The 15,999-nt window shown below is 35.5% G+C and overlaps 1 protein-coding gene across 2 annotated transcripts in view; it reads right to left on the bottom strand.

The window, feature by feature from the left end:
* Window positions 1-14,376: 14,376 nt before the first annotated feature.
* The window catches only part of LOC5571155 (Bardet-Biedl syndrome 2 protein homolog), a 29,398-nt gene continuing 27,775 nt past the window's right edge, over window positions 14,377-15,999 (bottom strand). For both annotated transcript variants that reach the window (XM_021844593.1, XM_001653421.2), the window contains exon 11: window positions 14,377-14,747. In XM_021844593.1, the coding sequence (XP_021700285.1) occupies window positions 14,647-14,747 (101 nt within the window). In that variant the 3' untranslated portion in view covers window positions 14,377-14,646. The remainder of the gene's footprint in view (window positions 14,748-15,999) is intronic.

The following is a 15,999-nucleotide window of genomic DNA, read 5'->3' as shown; positions in this document are numbered from 1 at the left end:
AATAATATTGAAATTGAACAAGTTTATGAATACAAATATCTTGGTATATGGTATGATTCTAAATTAACGTGGAAATATCATATTCAATATATTCAAAAAACATGTTCAAAAAGAATAAATTTTCTCAAAATAATTACTGGTACTTGGTGGGGAGCTCATCCATCTGATTTAATAACACTTTATATAACGACAATACGTTCTGTTCTAGAATATGGTTGTTTTGCCTTTGGAAATACTGCTTCCATACATTTTTCTAAAATTGAGAAAATTCAATATCGTTGTTTGAGAATTTGTTTAAAATTAATGAATTCCACGCACACAAAGTCTGTGGAAGTTTTAACAGGAATTGTTCCGTTGAAAATTCGATGTCATGAATTAAATTGTAAATATATTATACAATGTATTTCGAATAATCACCCAATAATTACAATTTTAAAATCTTTAGCTGAAATTAATCCAACATGTAAAATTTTGGATTCTTTCAATCAATGTATAAATCAAAATATAACAGCTGATCCTTCAAAAAATTTTTATAAACATGAAATTAAAATCCATTTGCTGCAACCTATGATTGATTTATCATTACATGAAGAACTGAAACAAATTTCATGTCATGACTATTCTCGATTTGCTAGTTTGTTGTTCAATCGTAAATTTGTTGGAGTAAGTTCTGATCAGTTTTATTTCATAGATGGATCTTTAATTAATGATATTGCAGGATTCGGGGTGTACAATCATTTTACAGCACATTTTTTTAAATTACAATCTCCCTGTTCTATTTTTGTTGCTGAATTAACTGCATTATATCTTACATGTAGTTTGATAAAAACTTGTTCACCAAATATCTTTTTTTTTTGTTCTGATAGCTATAGTTGCCTTAAAGCCATTAGTTCAGTATATTTTCATATTAAAACTCATTCTCATGATAAAACAATTGTTATTTGAACTAAATTTACTAGGCTTCATTATAAAATTTGTATGGGTTCCTGCACATTCAAAAATTTATGGCAATGAACAAGCGGATTCTTTAGCTAAATTGGGTGTTCGCTGTGGTATTACATATAATCGTAATATTTCCACATTTGAATATTACTCAAAATTGAAAAGGAGAGACAAGTGTGCGTACGTATTAGACGTATGGCACGCTTGAATAGCTAGTGTTTTTTCAGTTAAATCTCAGTGAAATCAACAATGAAAAAAATCAAATTGATTAATTTTAGAATTCTGAAGTTCTATCTTCTAATGATATGTTGTTTGTGTTATAAATTATTTAATCTCAATTGAAGAAACTTAATATTTGTGATGCTGTTCAATGTGAAATTATTTTTTGTTCCATGATTGTGTGCGAAATATGCAATTGTATTGGCTTGCCGAAATCAGTGTATCACAATGACAAATCTAAGTGAATGTGTTTTTGCGCTATGGCTTCTGTGTGCACTAACTCAATTATTTCAATTTTAGCAATACTACTCATGACGATTCATCCATTTTAAAATGTATAAATTGTCAACTTTCAATCGTTGATACTATCTATAATAGAAAATATTACGTGGGTTGCATACAACAGTTTGAGAGCACCTGATGTTCAATAATTCACTTGATCATCTATTCGCTCCGTCTACAACTACTACACGCACTGTGATAATATGATATAACGATAGAAGCGGAAAACAAATGTACAGCTGAATGCTATCCGAAATATACATACAACTTTTGCTCTTAAGGTGAAGATGCATTGAAGCCATATTTCGGATCTTTGAGACCACAAATCCAATGAACCAGATAGCGTCTTGAAGTGAAAACTCGATCGATTGGTCACCACTAATGAGTGATAAATCGATCAAGTTTTTCAGCTTCAATGGGTTCTCATGATTTGTGCCCTTGAAGATCTGAAGGGTGGCTTCGATACAACGATCCATTTTCACCTTAATATTATCTCAATGATATCGAACCTTTGTACTCTATTCTCCTTTTCTGTAAACTCGTCCACAATCGATTCTTTGTCATCGTTAGCAAGTGCGGTTTTTTGCACGCGGGTTGATTAAGTTTATTTAATAAAATTTGTTATTAACTAAAACTGTGAATAGTATGTCCGTAAGTATTTAAATAGAATACCGAATTTTAATTCTCTATTATGAACTGCGACGAAATCAGAAACAAATGTATTTTTATTTTTTATTTTTTAGGACATCGATTTTGAAACGGAATATCGCCTACTGATGTCACCAGCAAATGCATCTTCAGCAAGCAAGGATAGTGCTAAAAGGGCCGCTAACTCTCCAGCCTCTAGCGAGGCGAAAAAGTCGCATGTGGAGAATACAGATTTGAAGTTAGCGTTTAAAAGAAAAAATGCCGAGGTTGACCAACAATTCTTTGAGGCAGTTTGTTCAGCGCTTTCGGATATTCAAAGTGATATTCCCAGTGATGTTACTTATCCTGGATTTTATGGATCCGGTTTCAAGATGGGCATTGGATGGTTTTATGCCAGGGATGACGAATCGATGCTATGGCTAAAGTCAGCTTTGAAACGGATTGTGGAAAAACGGATCATCCCTGATCTGGAAGTGCTGCCGTACACTAAGATCTCTCCTCTTCGACGAGTTGTCTTCTCAGTCCCCACGATACCACGTCTTGGCAAGGATGCCAAGTCGTCGGTTCTTCGCAATATTGCTAGGCTAAACCCAAATCTATGCACGAACTATTGGAGAGTATTGAGAGTGCTTCCACCACAAGGAGGTCGGCATACGATAATTATGGAAATCGACGAAGGCTCTGTTTCGGCTATAGAATCACAACGATGTAAAGTATTTTATGCCTTTTCTCAAGTGTTTTTGTCAATCACAGCAAAAAATGACACCGCATAATGTATTTTCGCCTAATAACATCATGTAAAACAAGTTTGAATTGATTTTTTTTTTCTTTTCATTAAGTAAGTGCTTAAATTTGAATAAAGTGAATTTTGTCGAATAATAGCTCAGTTTTTGAATATATATTCTACTCGTTTACGCTATATGCAGTACAATATGTAAATCTTTCGTGAAAAGGCTGATGTTTCCGCATTTTGGCACTATTTATTAGAAACAAATTTTAAATTCTCTAAAATAACTTTTTAAGTGTTCGATTTTATAATAAATGATGATTTTCAATTTTATGTAAAATTAACTTTTAAGTAACTCTTACTGATCAATTCGGATTTAATTTAATTGAACGTTTCAAAGAATTTACTACTGTAATATCTTAAACTTATGATAAAGAGCTCATGCTCTTCTTCGCTTTTGCATGTAATGTACTCTCTTTCCTTCAAACCTCTCCTTTTCTTCCTTTTCTTATCCTAATTTTCCTTTCCTCGTTCATCCTTTCCCCTCAGGTAAATGATGATACAGGCTATGAAATGCGATGGCACAAATCTCCCATTTGGAGGGGAACGTGCCGTTAGAGCCGACTAACTGATACCTGAAGTTCTGATCAGTTTTATTTCATAGATGGATCTTTAATTAATGATATTGCAGGATTCGGGGTGTACAATCATTTTACAGCACATTTTTTTAAATTACAATCTCCCTGTTCTATTTTTGTTGCTGAATTAACTGCATTATATCTTACATGTAGTTTGATAAAAACTTGTTCACCAAATATCTTTTTTTTTTTGTTCTGATAGCTATAGTTGCCTTAAAGCCATTAGTTCAGTATATTTTCATATTAAAACTCATTCTCATGATAAAACAATTGTTATTTGAACTAAATTTACTAGGCTTCATTATAAAATTTGTATGGGTTCCTGCACATTCAAAAATTTATGGCAATGAACAAGCGGATTCTTTAGCTAAATTGGGTGTTCGCTGTGGTATTACATATAATCGTAATATTTCCACATTTGAATATTACTCAAAATTGAAAAGATTTTCCTTATTGAATTGGCAAGCATCTTGGGATTCTAGTGAAAAAGGACGTTGGTGTCACTCTATTCTTCCAAAAGTTTGTCTAAATCCATGGTTTTAACAATTTATCAGTTAGTAGAAATTTTATTTGTAGTGTTTCAAGACTAATTTTGAATCATTATAATTGTAATAGTCATTTATATCGCATTAACATAAAAGATTCCAATTTATGCGATTGTGGGGATTTTATGAAGATATTGTGTGTTTGTTAATACTAACTTTCAAGTGTAGAGAAAAAAAAATTGAATTTTAAGATTACATGAGAAAATTTCACAACCAAAAATAGGGTGCTCATTTCACCCCATCGGTAAAACATCGACTCGAAAAATGACGAATTTTGAAAAATCACTCGTGCATTCGTGACCAAAGGTGGCCTTGAGGTAGCGTTGGGCAAATTTGCCCAGAACATCGATGTTACTGAATCGATTCACATTTGAACTGCCGAATCGATTCACCGATTTAATCGAATCCTTTACATCGATGTTTTTGAATCGATTCGAATCGGATGCAAATTAAAATTTATGAAGTTTGAATAGGGACCAAATGCATTTGCATTGATTATCAACATCTTTGAATCAAATCAGTTGGAAAATAAATTGAGCAGATTTACTACTTCAAGGCTGATTCAAAATTTGTTTGTTTTTTCAGCGACTCATTAAGAAATATTTATCAATTTCAACAAAATGAATCGAAATAAAAAATCGAATGAAGAGAATCGATTCACCTGATTTTGGTTGCTTCAAACATCGATTCAAAAAATCGATTAATCGGAATGAAAACATCGATTTTTGGAACATCGATTCAAAATCGCCCAACGCTACCTTGAGGCCTTGAGGTGGCCAAACTGCCCCACTTTCACCTACACATTGATTCTTACAAAGATGTTTGAAAGATTTCTTGTAGCTAATTCTATTCATGGGTTGCTGAGAAGAATTTTTTTTTGTCTTTAAAAGAACTATTTCTAAACTTTATTCAGAGATTATTGAAGAAGTTTTTATCTAAAATTTATCTAAGTCCATGCAAGAGTTCTTCAAACAAATTCGGCACATATTGTTCCAGAGCAAACTTTAGGAATCCTCCCAGATATTTCCTAGTGTTTTTCGTTTATATCACAATATCTTTATAAGTTACTTCAATGAATACTCCTGTAAAAACCATTACAGGTATTTTACCAGCATCTTCTTCGAGTATTCTTTAAGGGTTTGCTTCAGGATTTTCTTTTCAGATTTTTCTAGGAATCCCTTAAAAAATTGAGATACATACCGAAATAGGTACTTATTATTTATTTTTAAAAACGTTTATACTTTTAACCTACCTGAGCTTATGAAGTATAAGGCTACGCAATCAATTTTAGAAAGATTTTGTATAGTTTTTTTCTGTTCAAAGAAAATGTTGATTGTCCTCGAAGCTGTGGGGCACTATGGACGGTTAATAGATATGAATTAAAGAATACACAAAAAACTAATTTTACTAAAAAAAACCTTAGTAAAATTCTACAAAACTTTGTTCATAAAAGCTTGAGTAATAAGGTTTGGAAATATTTCTTAGTACAAACGTGGATATGTTAGTTTTATCAGTGTTTAAAGTATCAACGTCTTTGATCCACCATTGAATTGTTGCCAAATGGCTTAAAATTTGCCAGAACTCTATTTTAACTCCTCTATCAACAGCTTCAACTTTTTCACCAGAAAAATATTTTAATCGCAACCTATTTTGCTTTCGGTACTCTATATCATATTTAATTTTCAGACCTCTTCTATTTTTTGAATCTGTGTTCATTTTGGTCATCATATAAACATTTTTGATCGCCATTTTGTTCTCAGTAAATTAATCAAAAGTATATAAAAATCGAAACTAAAAACAGCTATCGCAATTCATTTTTGATTTTGATAAAACAACGATGCTGCCGGTAGATTAGCCATGAAGATGGGCAATCAGATTAAACGAAATTTTCGTTATTTGAACCATATGTAGGGTAAAAGCATAGGCTATATTATGTATGTAAAATACCGAAACTGAACCAAAACCATTTTTTCGTCATTTTTTCTCGTTGGTAAATATAGGCCACCAAAACCAGTTTTGGTCAGAGATTTAAGTTCGGTTCCTAAATTGGCCAATCGCATGGATTTCTTATGAAAGTGGCCAAAAGAAGTATGGGATTTATAATTATAAGGAAAATAAATTGTTTTTTTTTTTAAGTTTTGGTTCAATTTGGACGTGCAAATGATTGGGTATGCAAAACGGTGTATAGTGGATTGGCTACAATTGGCGTATGGCCAAAACGGGTGCTTCTACCCTACATACAAAATTTCATCAAGATTTTTTTATTTCTTTATTAGTATCATTCCAAATATCACATTCATTTCTCATATCAAGGTGTTCTGTGTTATTGGACAACACTATCATCCTAATTTGGTAAAACAAATTTAAGATTTTATTAACATTTTGTTAACAACATATTACATTTCATTTGCCGTAGCAGTTCAGATTTTTTACAGGTGCGTTGATTTCACCTGCTTATGAGAGAAAAAAAAGCTTTGAATTTACTTAACCTAACTTAACCTAAATATATAACGCATTAATCGTGGCAATAGAAGATTGTAACGATTTCTGCCTGAAATTGTTAACTATTTTATTTGACATTTGTTCCAATGTTTCAACATTGGATATTCTATGTTACTCATTGGTATTATACCAGGGAGGAAGCTTCAGAATCATTTTCAACATTTTATTTAGAATTCTCTGCAGAGCTTTAATCCTGGTATTACAACAGCTAGTTCATATTGATACAGCATACAACATGGCTGGCCTGAAAATTTGTTTGAATATCAAAAGCTTGTTCTTAAGACAATGTTTTGATTTTCTATTAATAAGAGGATAGGGACATTTTACATATTTATTACATTTGGCTTGAATGCCCTAAATGTGATTTTTGAAAGTTAAATTCTTATCTAGCATGAGCCCTAGATACTTAACTTCATCTGACCAATTTATTGGAACATCTCTCATCGTGACAACATGTCTACTTGAAGGTTTCAAATGAAAAGCTTTTGGTTTATGTGGGAATTTTATTAGTTGAGTTTTGGAAGCATTAGGAGAAATCTTCCATTTTTGCAAGTATGAAGAAAAAATATCCAAACTTTTTTGCAGCCGACTACAGATGACACGCAGACTTCGTCCATTGGCGGAGAGGCCTGTATCATCCGCAAACAAGGATTTTTGACATCCCTGAGGTTACTCAGGTAAGTCAGATGTGAAAATATTGATTAATATTGGTCCCAAAATGCTGCCTTGGGGAACACCAGCTTTTACAGGAAGTCTTTCAGATCTGGAGTTCTGATAATTAATCCGAAGTGTACGATTTGACAGATAACTTTGAATTATTCTAACAATGTATGTTTTTTAATTTTACAATCAAACCTTCATGTCAAACACTGTCGAATGTTTTCTATGTCTAGAAGAGTACCCAGTAAACCACGTATCGTATAAGAATGTGCATCCAAAATCACATATTCGTACGTCAAAAATCGGAATCGCACAATATGCCAAACAAGGCGTTATCAATGTCAACACAAGTTGTATTTAAATCCCCCTACGATTCATAAACGACAATCTTTGTTGACAATAAAGCATGTCGTAAATAGTGCAACATAGAATCGCGTCAAGTTGTTAAAACTGACAGATCATATATCAATCCAAAAAACATCATATGAAGTCGCAATAACTTAGCAAAAATTGACACCAAAACTTGGTACCTGCTCACTATGGGCCTCAAAGAACAACAAAGAAAGTGTCGTTGTACATGAAACATGTATTAATATTGGCAAATAATCAGAACTCTTTCAAGAAACCCTTGGTGGTACAGTGGTAAGGTGTCTGGTCTATGATCCAGAGGTCCCGCGTTCGAGGCTTGCTGGAACTTTTTTTTTTATTTTCATCCAAATTTTGTGGCATCGTATATCTGATCGCAGAAAGTCTGAAAAAGTCATGCCAAGTACGTATATAGCCTCCACTTTGGTAGGTATATAGCCTTTTCATGCATTCTATACGATGGAATTGATTCATATAGAATGATGTATAACAAAAGTTATACCAACCAAAATGTTGACTGGGTAAGACCAGTAGAATAGCCTTCAGATTTGTTGGCACGGATCAAATTTGTTACACGTAAAAGTTAATGAGTGGTCGAATGTCCATGGCGAAAACCGAACATTTCATTGGCAAAAATTGAATTTTCGTTGCTGTGGGCCATCATTCTGTTCAAAATTACCTTTTCAAAAAGTTTACTGATGGACGAAAGCAAACTGATTGGACGATAGCTAGAAGCTTCTGCAGGATTTTTGTCTGGTTTTAAAATTGGAACAACCTTAGCATTTTTCCATTTGTCAGGAAAATATGCTAATTGAAAACATTTGTTAAATACATCAACTAAAAATGATAAGCTACTTTCTGGAAGTTTCTTGATGAGAATGTAGAAAATTCCATCATCGCCAGGATCTTTCATATTTTGGAATGTTTTAATAATAGTTCTCACAGGCATTTTCGAAAACATTCTCTTGATTGAGAATATTTTCGAAGTCCTGAGTAACTTGATTTTCAATTGAACTAGTATGTCCTGAATAAAAATTGTGCGCGCTTTCTAACTGTATAGCAAGTTTTTGAGCTTTTTCGCAATTAGTTAGTAATAATTTGTTTTCCTCTTTCAATGCCGATTTTGGCTTATGAGTTTTTTTTTTCAAAATTTTAGATAATTTCCAAAAGGGCTTAGAGCCAGGGTCTAATTGAGAAATCTTATTTTCAAAATTTTTGTTTCTTAATTGTGCAAAACATTTCTAGATTTCTTTCTGCAAATTCTGCCATATAATTTTCATAGCAAGATCGCGAGTGCGTTGAAATTGCCTTCTCCTCGCGTTTTTAAGACGGATTTGAGACGGAGTTTAAGATCATCGTCTATAATCACGGATTCAAATTTTACTTTCATTTTGGAATTGCAATGCTCCTAGCTTCAACAATGGAATTTGTTAAAGTTTCAAGATCTTTATCATTCAAAGAATGAGCACTCCAAATCAAAATATTTAAAAAATATTTTGATCTTTTAGAGAAACGTAATCTAATAACAATTTTATTATTAAAATTTACACCAACTTGCATCAATCATCTGTGTGCTATCCATAACTGTGGTGCGACTATATGTAACAGCAGCTCAACAATATTGATGTTGTTGCAGTTGATCTTAGAAACATCTTAGCAGCACGTATCCACTCGTGTCGGTTGTTCTGAAAATGCAATTATCGTCACGTGCAAAGCCAACCCGAACAAATCTCACTGTTTTTTTTTTCTAGAGGAGGCGCCGGCCGTTTGCTGATACATATCGCAATTCATCGCTTCCAGCTTAGTGAAACATCCAATCGATCGCCTACGCCTTCCACTGACCCGGTTTGAATCATGCTAAATGACGGACGGCGTAACTTATTTAGTCTACGCATTAGACTAAAAGCTAGGTAATATAAAGCGTCTTTCTGTTGGAACATTTTTCCATACCAGTCCGAACTCGGAAAGAAAACACTCACAGTAAATGGTGCGGTGTCGAGTTTTTAAGTAGGCAGTCGGTAGACGTTACCATATTTGTATTGAAAAACAAGCCCACTCCTTTCCAGAAGGAGAGACATCGCGCTGAACCGTGTGATGATTTCATATTACAAGTTCTACGACAACTGGTTGCGTTTGTGCCACAAAGTTGCCGTTTTCGAAGAAGTGGACTTTTTCATTGGAGATCGAACGAGTTGTTGAATTCTGTTCGAAATAAAAACAGTCTTAATATGGATGACATTTGGAGGTCTCAGATTGAATACTTGTACGGTTTGAAAACAATGGAGGCGACGTACAAATTAGTTTTGTTTTGATTAAATATAAAAACATGTTGTCCAGTTAACTTGAATTACGCACTACATACATTCTAAATTTGAAAAATAAAATGTATTGTTTTATTTTGCGTTTTAGCATTGTATTTGTACTGTACTGAGATCTGTAGAGAATAGAAGTAACGAGTCTTAACAGAGATCTAGGAGAGAAAGCATATTATAGCACCCGTTGTTCTTATTCTAAGTTTCCATAAATGTGTCCGTCTGTCCCGCCGTCAAGAGCCTTTCTAGTTGCTATCTGTCGTCTTGTCATCTGAAGTTTGTTCCTGTTGCTATCTGTCGTCTGGTCAACAGAAACAATGTATGTGCACACTGCACGACGCACTGTTGGAAATCTCAAAAGTTTCTCCCAGTTTTTCTTCAAAGTTTCGAATGTTTTTCCGCTTTTCTTCATCTTTTTCTCCTTTATCGCCCAAAACTTTTCGATCGGACGAAGTTTTTGTGTATTTGGCGAAGTTCTTGTGTTCGTTCGTCTCCTTCGGAACCACATTAACGCCCTTCGCTTCGTACCAATCCATTACAGGCTTGGCGTATCAGCACGAAGCGAGATCGGGCCAGAACAGCGTGGGACCACGATGAGCTACGTGTCGGGTGGAAAGGTTCGGCTTATTCATAAAGTACTGCCTTATCTTCCACGCCTTCTCTGGGTATTCCGTTTTCGGTTTTCAGCCGCTCGATGGTCTTCGTCTCCTGTAACATCTTCATAAAGCGGGACACGGTGGAATGGTGGATGAGCCTTTTGCCGATCCATCTGTGCGACTGACCAGGATTATCGATCACCGCGCCCAAGATTTGCTGGTGTAGCTCTTCTTGTTTCGAATGCATCTTGAAAACTGCTTGAAAGATCACGATAAATTTTGCACACATAAACATAAGCATAGTATAGCATAGCATAGACTGACTGTACATGTCAATGGTGATTGACTCCGTGATTGATCGGAACTGGTAAGAATTGCACTACGATCCAAATGAATAAGGGATGGGAGTTTCCGCTTACTCTCGAAGTGCAATTTTGGCAGATCTAATATTATTGATCAATAACGGCGCCGGCCAAGTCCTTACAGTCAGTTGGGATGGGGAAGGAATGTTAGGGTGTAATGATTGTTGCTTCTAGAGACCGAGAATACCTCTGCATCTCCACAATCACCACGGGAAGGGTGTTTATTAGTGAGGGAGGAAAAGATCTGGGAGTCACCTCTGGTCGGTGATGCGATCCATGGACAAGGGGGAAATATACGACTTATATTTTAAGCTAGTTTTGTATTTTGTTTTCTCGAGAAGTTTTTGGAAAAAAATACGTCAACATCTATAATGTCGAACAATTCAAAAGACGTTTTTATTAATGACGAAAACTGAAAATTACATGTATATATTTAAACTTATATGAAACAGAAATAATGCCGACACTTGTAGTGACGAACCACACATTGTTTGTTTGAAAATTACATATGAGTATTACTGTGCATTTTGTCTCGATATGGTAGAAGTTTTAGAAAATACGTCAACATTCACAATGTCGAACAATTCAAAAGATAATTTTTAATGTCAAAAGGAGAAAAATATATGTATATTGAAATTGTATAAGAAAAAAGCATAATGCCGACACTTATAGTGACGAACCATACAAAGTTTGTTTTAATATTACATAAAAGTTACGCTTTCAAGAAAAAATGTATTATCATAAGCATGAAACGAACTCACCAGTTGGTAATCCATTCTCGACTGAACACAAAACTGACACTGACAGCAAAACTTCTTGGCGTCCCGAAAACAAACCGTCTTGCTTGGGCCTTTCCAAATACCTACCCAGCAAGACACTCAAAAACAGGAAAAAAAATCTCCGGCAACGAAAACACACGCGAATCCGTCAGCAAAATCAATCGGACGACGCAAAACCGAACTGTCCTGCTTGAGCTTCACGAAGCACTACCCAGCAAGACGCTCCAAAACAGGAAGAAAAAAAAACTCCGGCGACGAATACACGCGCGAATCCGTGAGCAAAATCAATCGGACGACGCAAAACCGAACTCTCCTGCTTGGGCTTTATGAAGCACTACCCAGCTAGACGCTCCAAAACAGGAAAACAAAAATTCTCCGGCAACGAAAACACGCGCGAATCCGTCAGCAAAATCAATCGGACGACGCAAACCGAAGCTCCAAAACAGGACGATAAATTTTGCACACATAACATAACACTCTAAACTACTATTACTAAAAATTTTATTAATTTTACCCACACGATAAAAACTTGCACCCAAAAAAAGTGTCGCTTTTTCCGAGTCCAATCTTCAGTACCGTAATCCGGGGTAACATTGATCTTTTTTTTTATATTTCTTAAATATTTCGTTTGAAAATGCAAATGTTTTTCTTCTTCTTTCTGGCGTTACGTCCCCACTGGGACAAAGCCTACTTCTCAGATTAGTGTTCTGATGAGCACTTCCACAGTTATTAACTGAGAGCTTTCTTTGCCGATTGACCATTTTTGCATGTGTATATCGTGTGGCAGGTACAAAGATACTCTATGCCCTGGGAATCGAGAAAAATTCCTTTACGAAAAGATCCTCGACCAGCGGGATTCGAACCCACGACCCTCAGCATGGTCATGCTGCATAGCTGCGCGTTTACCGCTATGGCTATCTGGGCTGCAAATGTTGCAAATTTTATATTTTTTAAAACAAGTACTGTCACCCATAGTTCGTGTCTATATGCTGCATTTTCTGTTTTGAAAGATTTAAGCATGTTTAAAAAAATGTTTTAAGTGATTTTTTTGATTTAGCTGATATGGGGTAACATTGATCACCTATGTAAACAAAGTTCGGTAATATTGAAAATATCGTTACTTACTTAAATCATGACCCCCGAAGCCGAATATGAAGGCCAAACGTTTACAAGTCATTTACTTTTTGAGTTATTTTAAAAATAAAAACAACTCGAACCACGGAATACGCCTAAAAGTAGGCAATTTCCTAAGGGAATTCTATATTATTTACAGTAATTCGGTAATGTTGCTTAATTTGCTACTTTTGATAGATTTGACAACGGAATCGTTTTCAGCGATGCCATTTTTTGTAAGAACCGCATTTTCCTTGCTCATATCGTTTGCAGAACTTATGTGAGATATGAATCTTCGGTATTGTCATGTGGTCTCGATAAGTTGACAATTTTACGCATAAGATAAACGCAATTTTCACAAAATACTTCACTTTCATTAGCTTATGAATATGAGAAAGAGAAGCACCGTTCATGATTTGGAAATGTTCCATCAATTAATGATGATACGAACTTTTTACCAGATGGGTCATTCCGATAAATGTTACCCCGCTGATCAATGAAACCCCGGATTACGGTAATAATAATACAGGACTCCTACATATAAGATCGCCTACAACATCGCGCTAGAAGGTGTCATGCGGAGAGCCGGGTTCAATAACCTAGGTACGATTTTCACAAGATCCAGCCAATTTGTTTGCTTCGCGGATGATATGGATAGCAGACCTGTACACTCGCCTGAAACGCGAAGCGACAACAGTCGGCCTGGTGGTGAATGCGTAAAAAACAAAGTACATGCTGATAGGCGGAACCGAGCACGACAGAGCCCGTCTGGGAAGCAGTGTTACGATAGACGGGGATACTTTTGAGGTGGTTGATGAGTTCGTCTAGCTCGGATCCTTGTTATCGGCTGATAACAACGTTAGTCGTGAAATACGTAGACCCATCATTAGTGGAAGTCGCGCCTACTATGGGCTCCAGAAGAAGCTGCGGTCGAGAAAGATTCACCCCCGCATCAAATGTACCATGTACAAAACGCTTGTAAGACCGGTGGTCCTCTATGGACATGAAGCATGGATCATGCTGGAAGAGGACCTGCAAGCACATGGAGTGTTCGAACGAAGGGTGCTTAGGACGATCTTTGGCGGAGTGCAGGAGAACGGTGTGTGGCGGCGGAGAATGAACCACCAGCTCGCTAGGTTCTACGGCGAACCCAGTATCCAGAAGGTTGTGAAAGCCGGAAGGGTGCGCTGGGCAGGGCATGTTGCAAGACTACCGAACAACAATCCTGCAAAGATGGTGTTCGCGTTGAATCCGGTTGGCGTTGATCAGTTACAACAAGATTTGGAGAACGTGGGCCAAAATCGAAGTTGGAGAGACACAGCCATGAACCGAGTAAATTGGCGTAACATCGTTAACGAGGTTTTATCAAATTAATTGATGTAACACCAACTAAATAAACTAATAACCTACATATACAGAGATAAATGTAATGTTTGAAATAATACATAAAAATAAATTAAGATAAAACAGATGTTCATCCACCATAACTGTACTTGTTTACATTGAGAATGTCTCCATCTCCTCTACAGATTATTATATTACAAACATCAAGTTACTCAAAAATAAAATTAAAAATAATTTCATAAGTTAAAGTTTTAAGAATTGTTATTTTAACTCCTTAATAATTGGCAGGAATTACTTACTTCATTGCGATTAATCATTCTTTCAAAAATAAAACAACCATCCCGGTAAGCTGCTAGTGTATATGTTCAAAACTATATTTTTGTCATCAAGTACAATTTTCATATGTGTTGAAAAGTATTCCATCCTAAGAGGTTTTGAAGTACCATGTCACAACACCGCACTCAGTCGATGTTTACTCATTCGCTCCATCAAAGGGGCATATTGCGGTAAGGCACAGCACCGGTTTGACCACCTCCGCACTTATATGTAGATATCTTTGCCAACCTATATGAATCAATTCGAAAACCGAACCGTCTGGCACCTACAACTGCCTACATCTCGCCCAGCTCGATGATTTTCACCACGGCTTCGATGTTGTTCGTTTTTAAGGCATCTTTGAACTTGCTGATGATCGAGGCGGCAAACGTTCCCACTGCAAACAAATGAATCTACAATTAGGAGATATTGTATATCAATTATATGGAACAACAATGAGTGGCGACATTCATTAGAAGCTGTAAACTTGTATCCACTTAAAAATGATCAATAACAACTGGTTTGTGGTGGGGTTTAATTCGCATTCTTCCGGTCCTCTATAGTCTAGTCTTTAAACGAGAAGGTCGGGCGTAGGTGGAAGATACATTAGTGGGTGACTCGGAAGAATCGGAGCTAGACTAGAAATAATCCTGGAAGTAGTTGATGTTACTCATTCTAAAGAGGAATCTATGTATATAATCTTTGATCGAAATTGGAACAAATTCAGTCGTTTTGTCTAAAACGTTTTTTTTCATTCTGACGTTTTGACGGAGGATGTGGCCTCACGGACTTAAACTAAACTAAACTAAACTAAACTAAACTAAACTAAACTAAATTAAACTAAACTAAACTAAACTAAACTAAACTAAACTAAACTAAACTAAACTAAACTAAACTAAACTAAACTAAACTAAACTAAACTAAACTAAACTAAACTAAACTAAACTAAACTAAACTAAACTAAACTAAACTAAACTAAACTAAACTAAACTAAACTAAACTAAACTAAACTAAACTAAACTAAAGTATATCGACTTTGCTTGTTAAAACCTGCTTGGTACATATTTCACAAATTTTAATCACGAACGTGAACGACAAATAAACTGAATCACTAATGATCAATGCCATAAATAATAACTAAAGCTCAAAACAGTGCGCATCGTACCTTCGTGCTGTGCGTACACGAATTCTCTCTGCTCTTGGAAGTTTTCTTAAAAACTACCTAAAGCAATAAAACAGTACTTTTCAGTGCTACAAAAACAGTACTTTTCAGTGCTAAAATTAAAAACGGTACTTTTCAGTGCTACTAAAACAGTACTTTTCAGTACTATTTTTTCTACTATTGATCCCTTTACGATCCTTGTTTGGACCCGTGCCTTCGATTTTTCGTTGGACCCGTTGGCGAAAGCTAGCGGTGGTAATCCTTCTTGGACACCGTCTTGGGAAAAAACCTTTCGAAGGTCACGTCTTCTTTCGTTTATTAATTAAACATGGTATCAACAACAAACAAAAGGAAGGGTGAATCTCTGAATTCACTACTTCCTTCCAAAAAAGTGGGTTTTAAAACTGTCACTACACGTGGCAAGAAAGGAAGAAAGGACGCTTCCCCGGAATGCGAAGTTTCTTCCAAGGGTGAAATGAATAATTGT

Source organism: Aedes aegypti, chromosome 2, assembly GCF_002204515.2.
Source record: "Aedes aegypti strain LVP_AGWG chromosome 2, AaegL5.0 Primary Assembly, whole genome shotgun sequence".
NCBI classification, from domain to species: Eukaryota; Metazoa; Arthropoda; class Insecta; order Diptera; family Culicidae; genus Aedes; species Aedes aegypti.
Note: the sequence above shows the minus strand (reverse complement) of the source record. Positions and strands in the feature narration are given on the sequence as shown.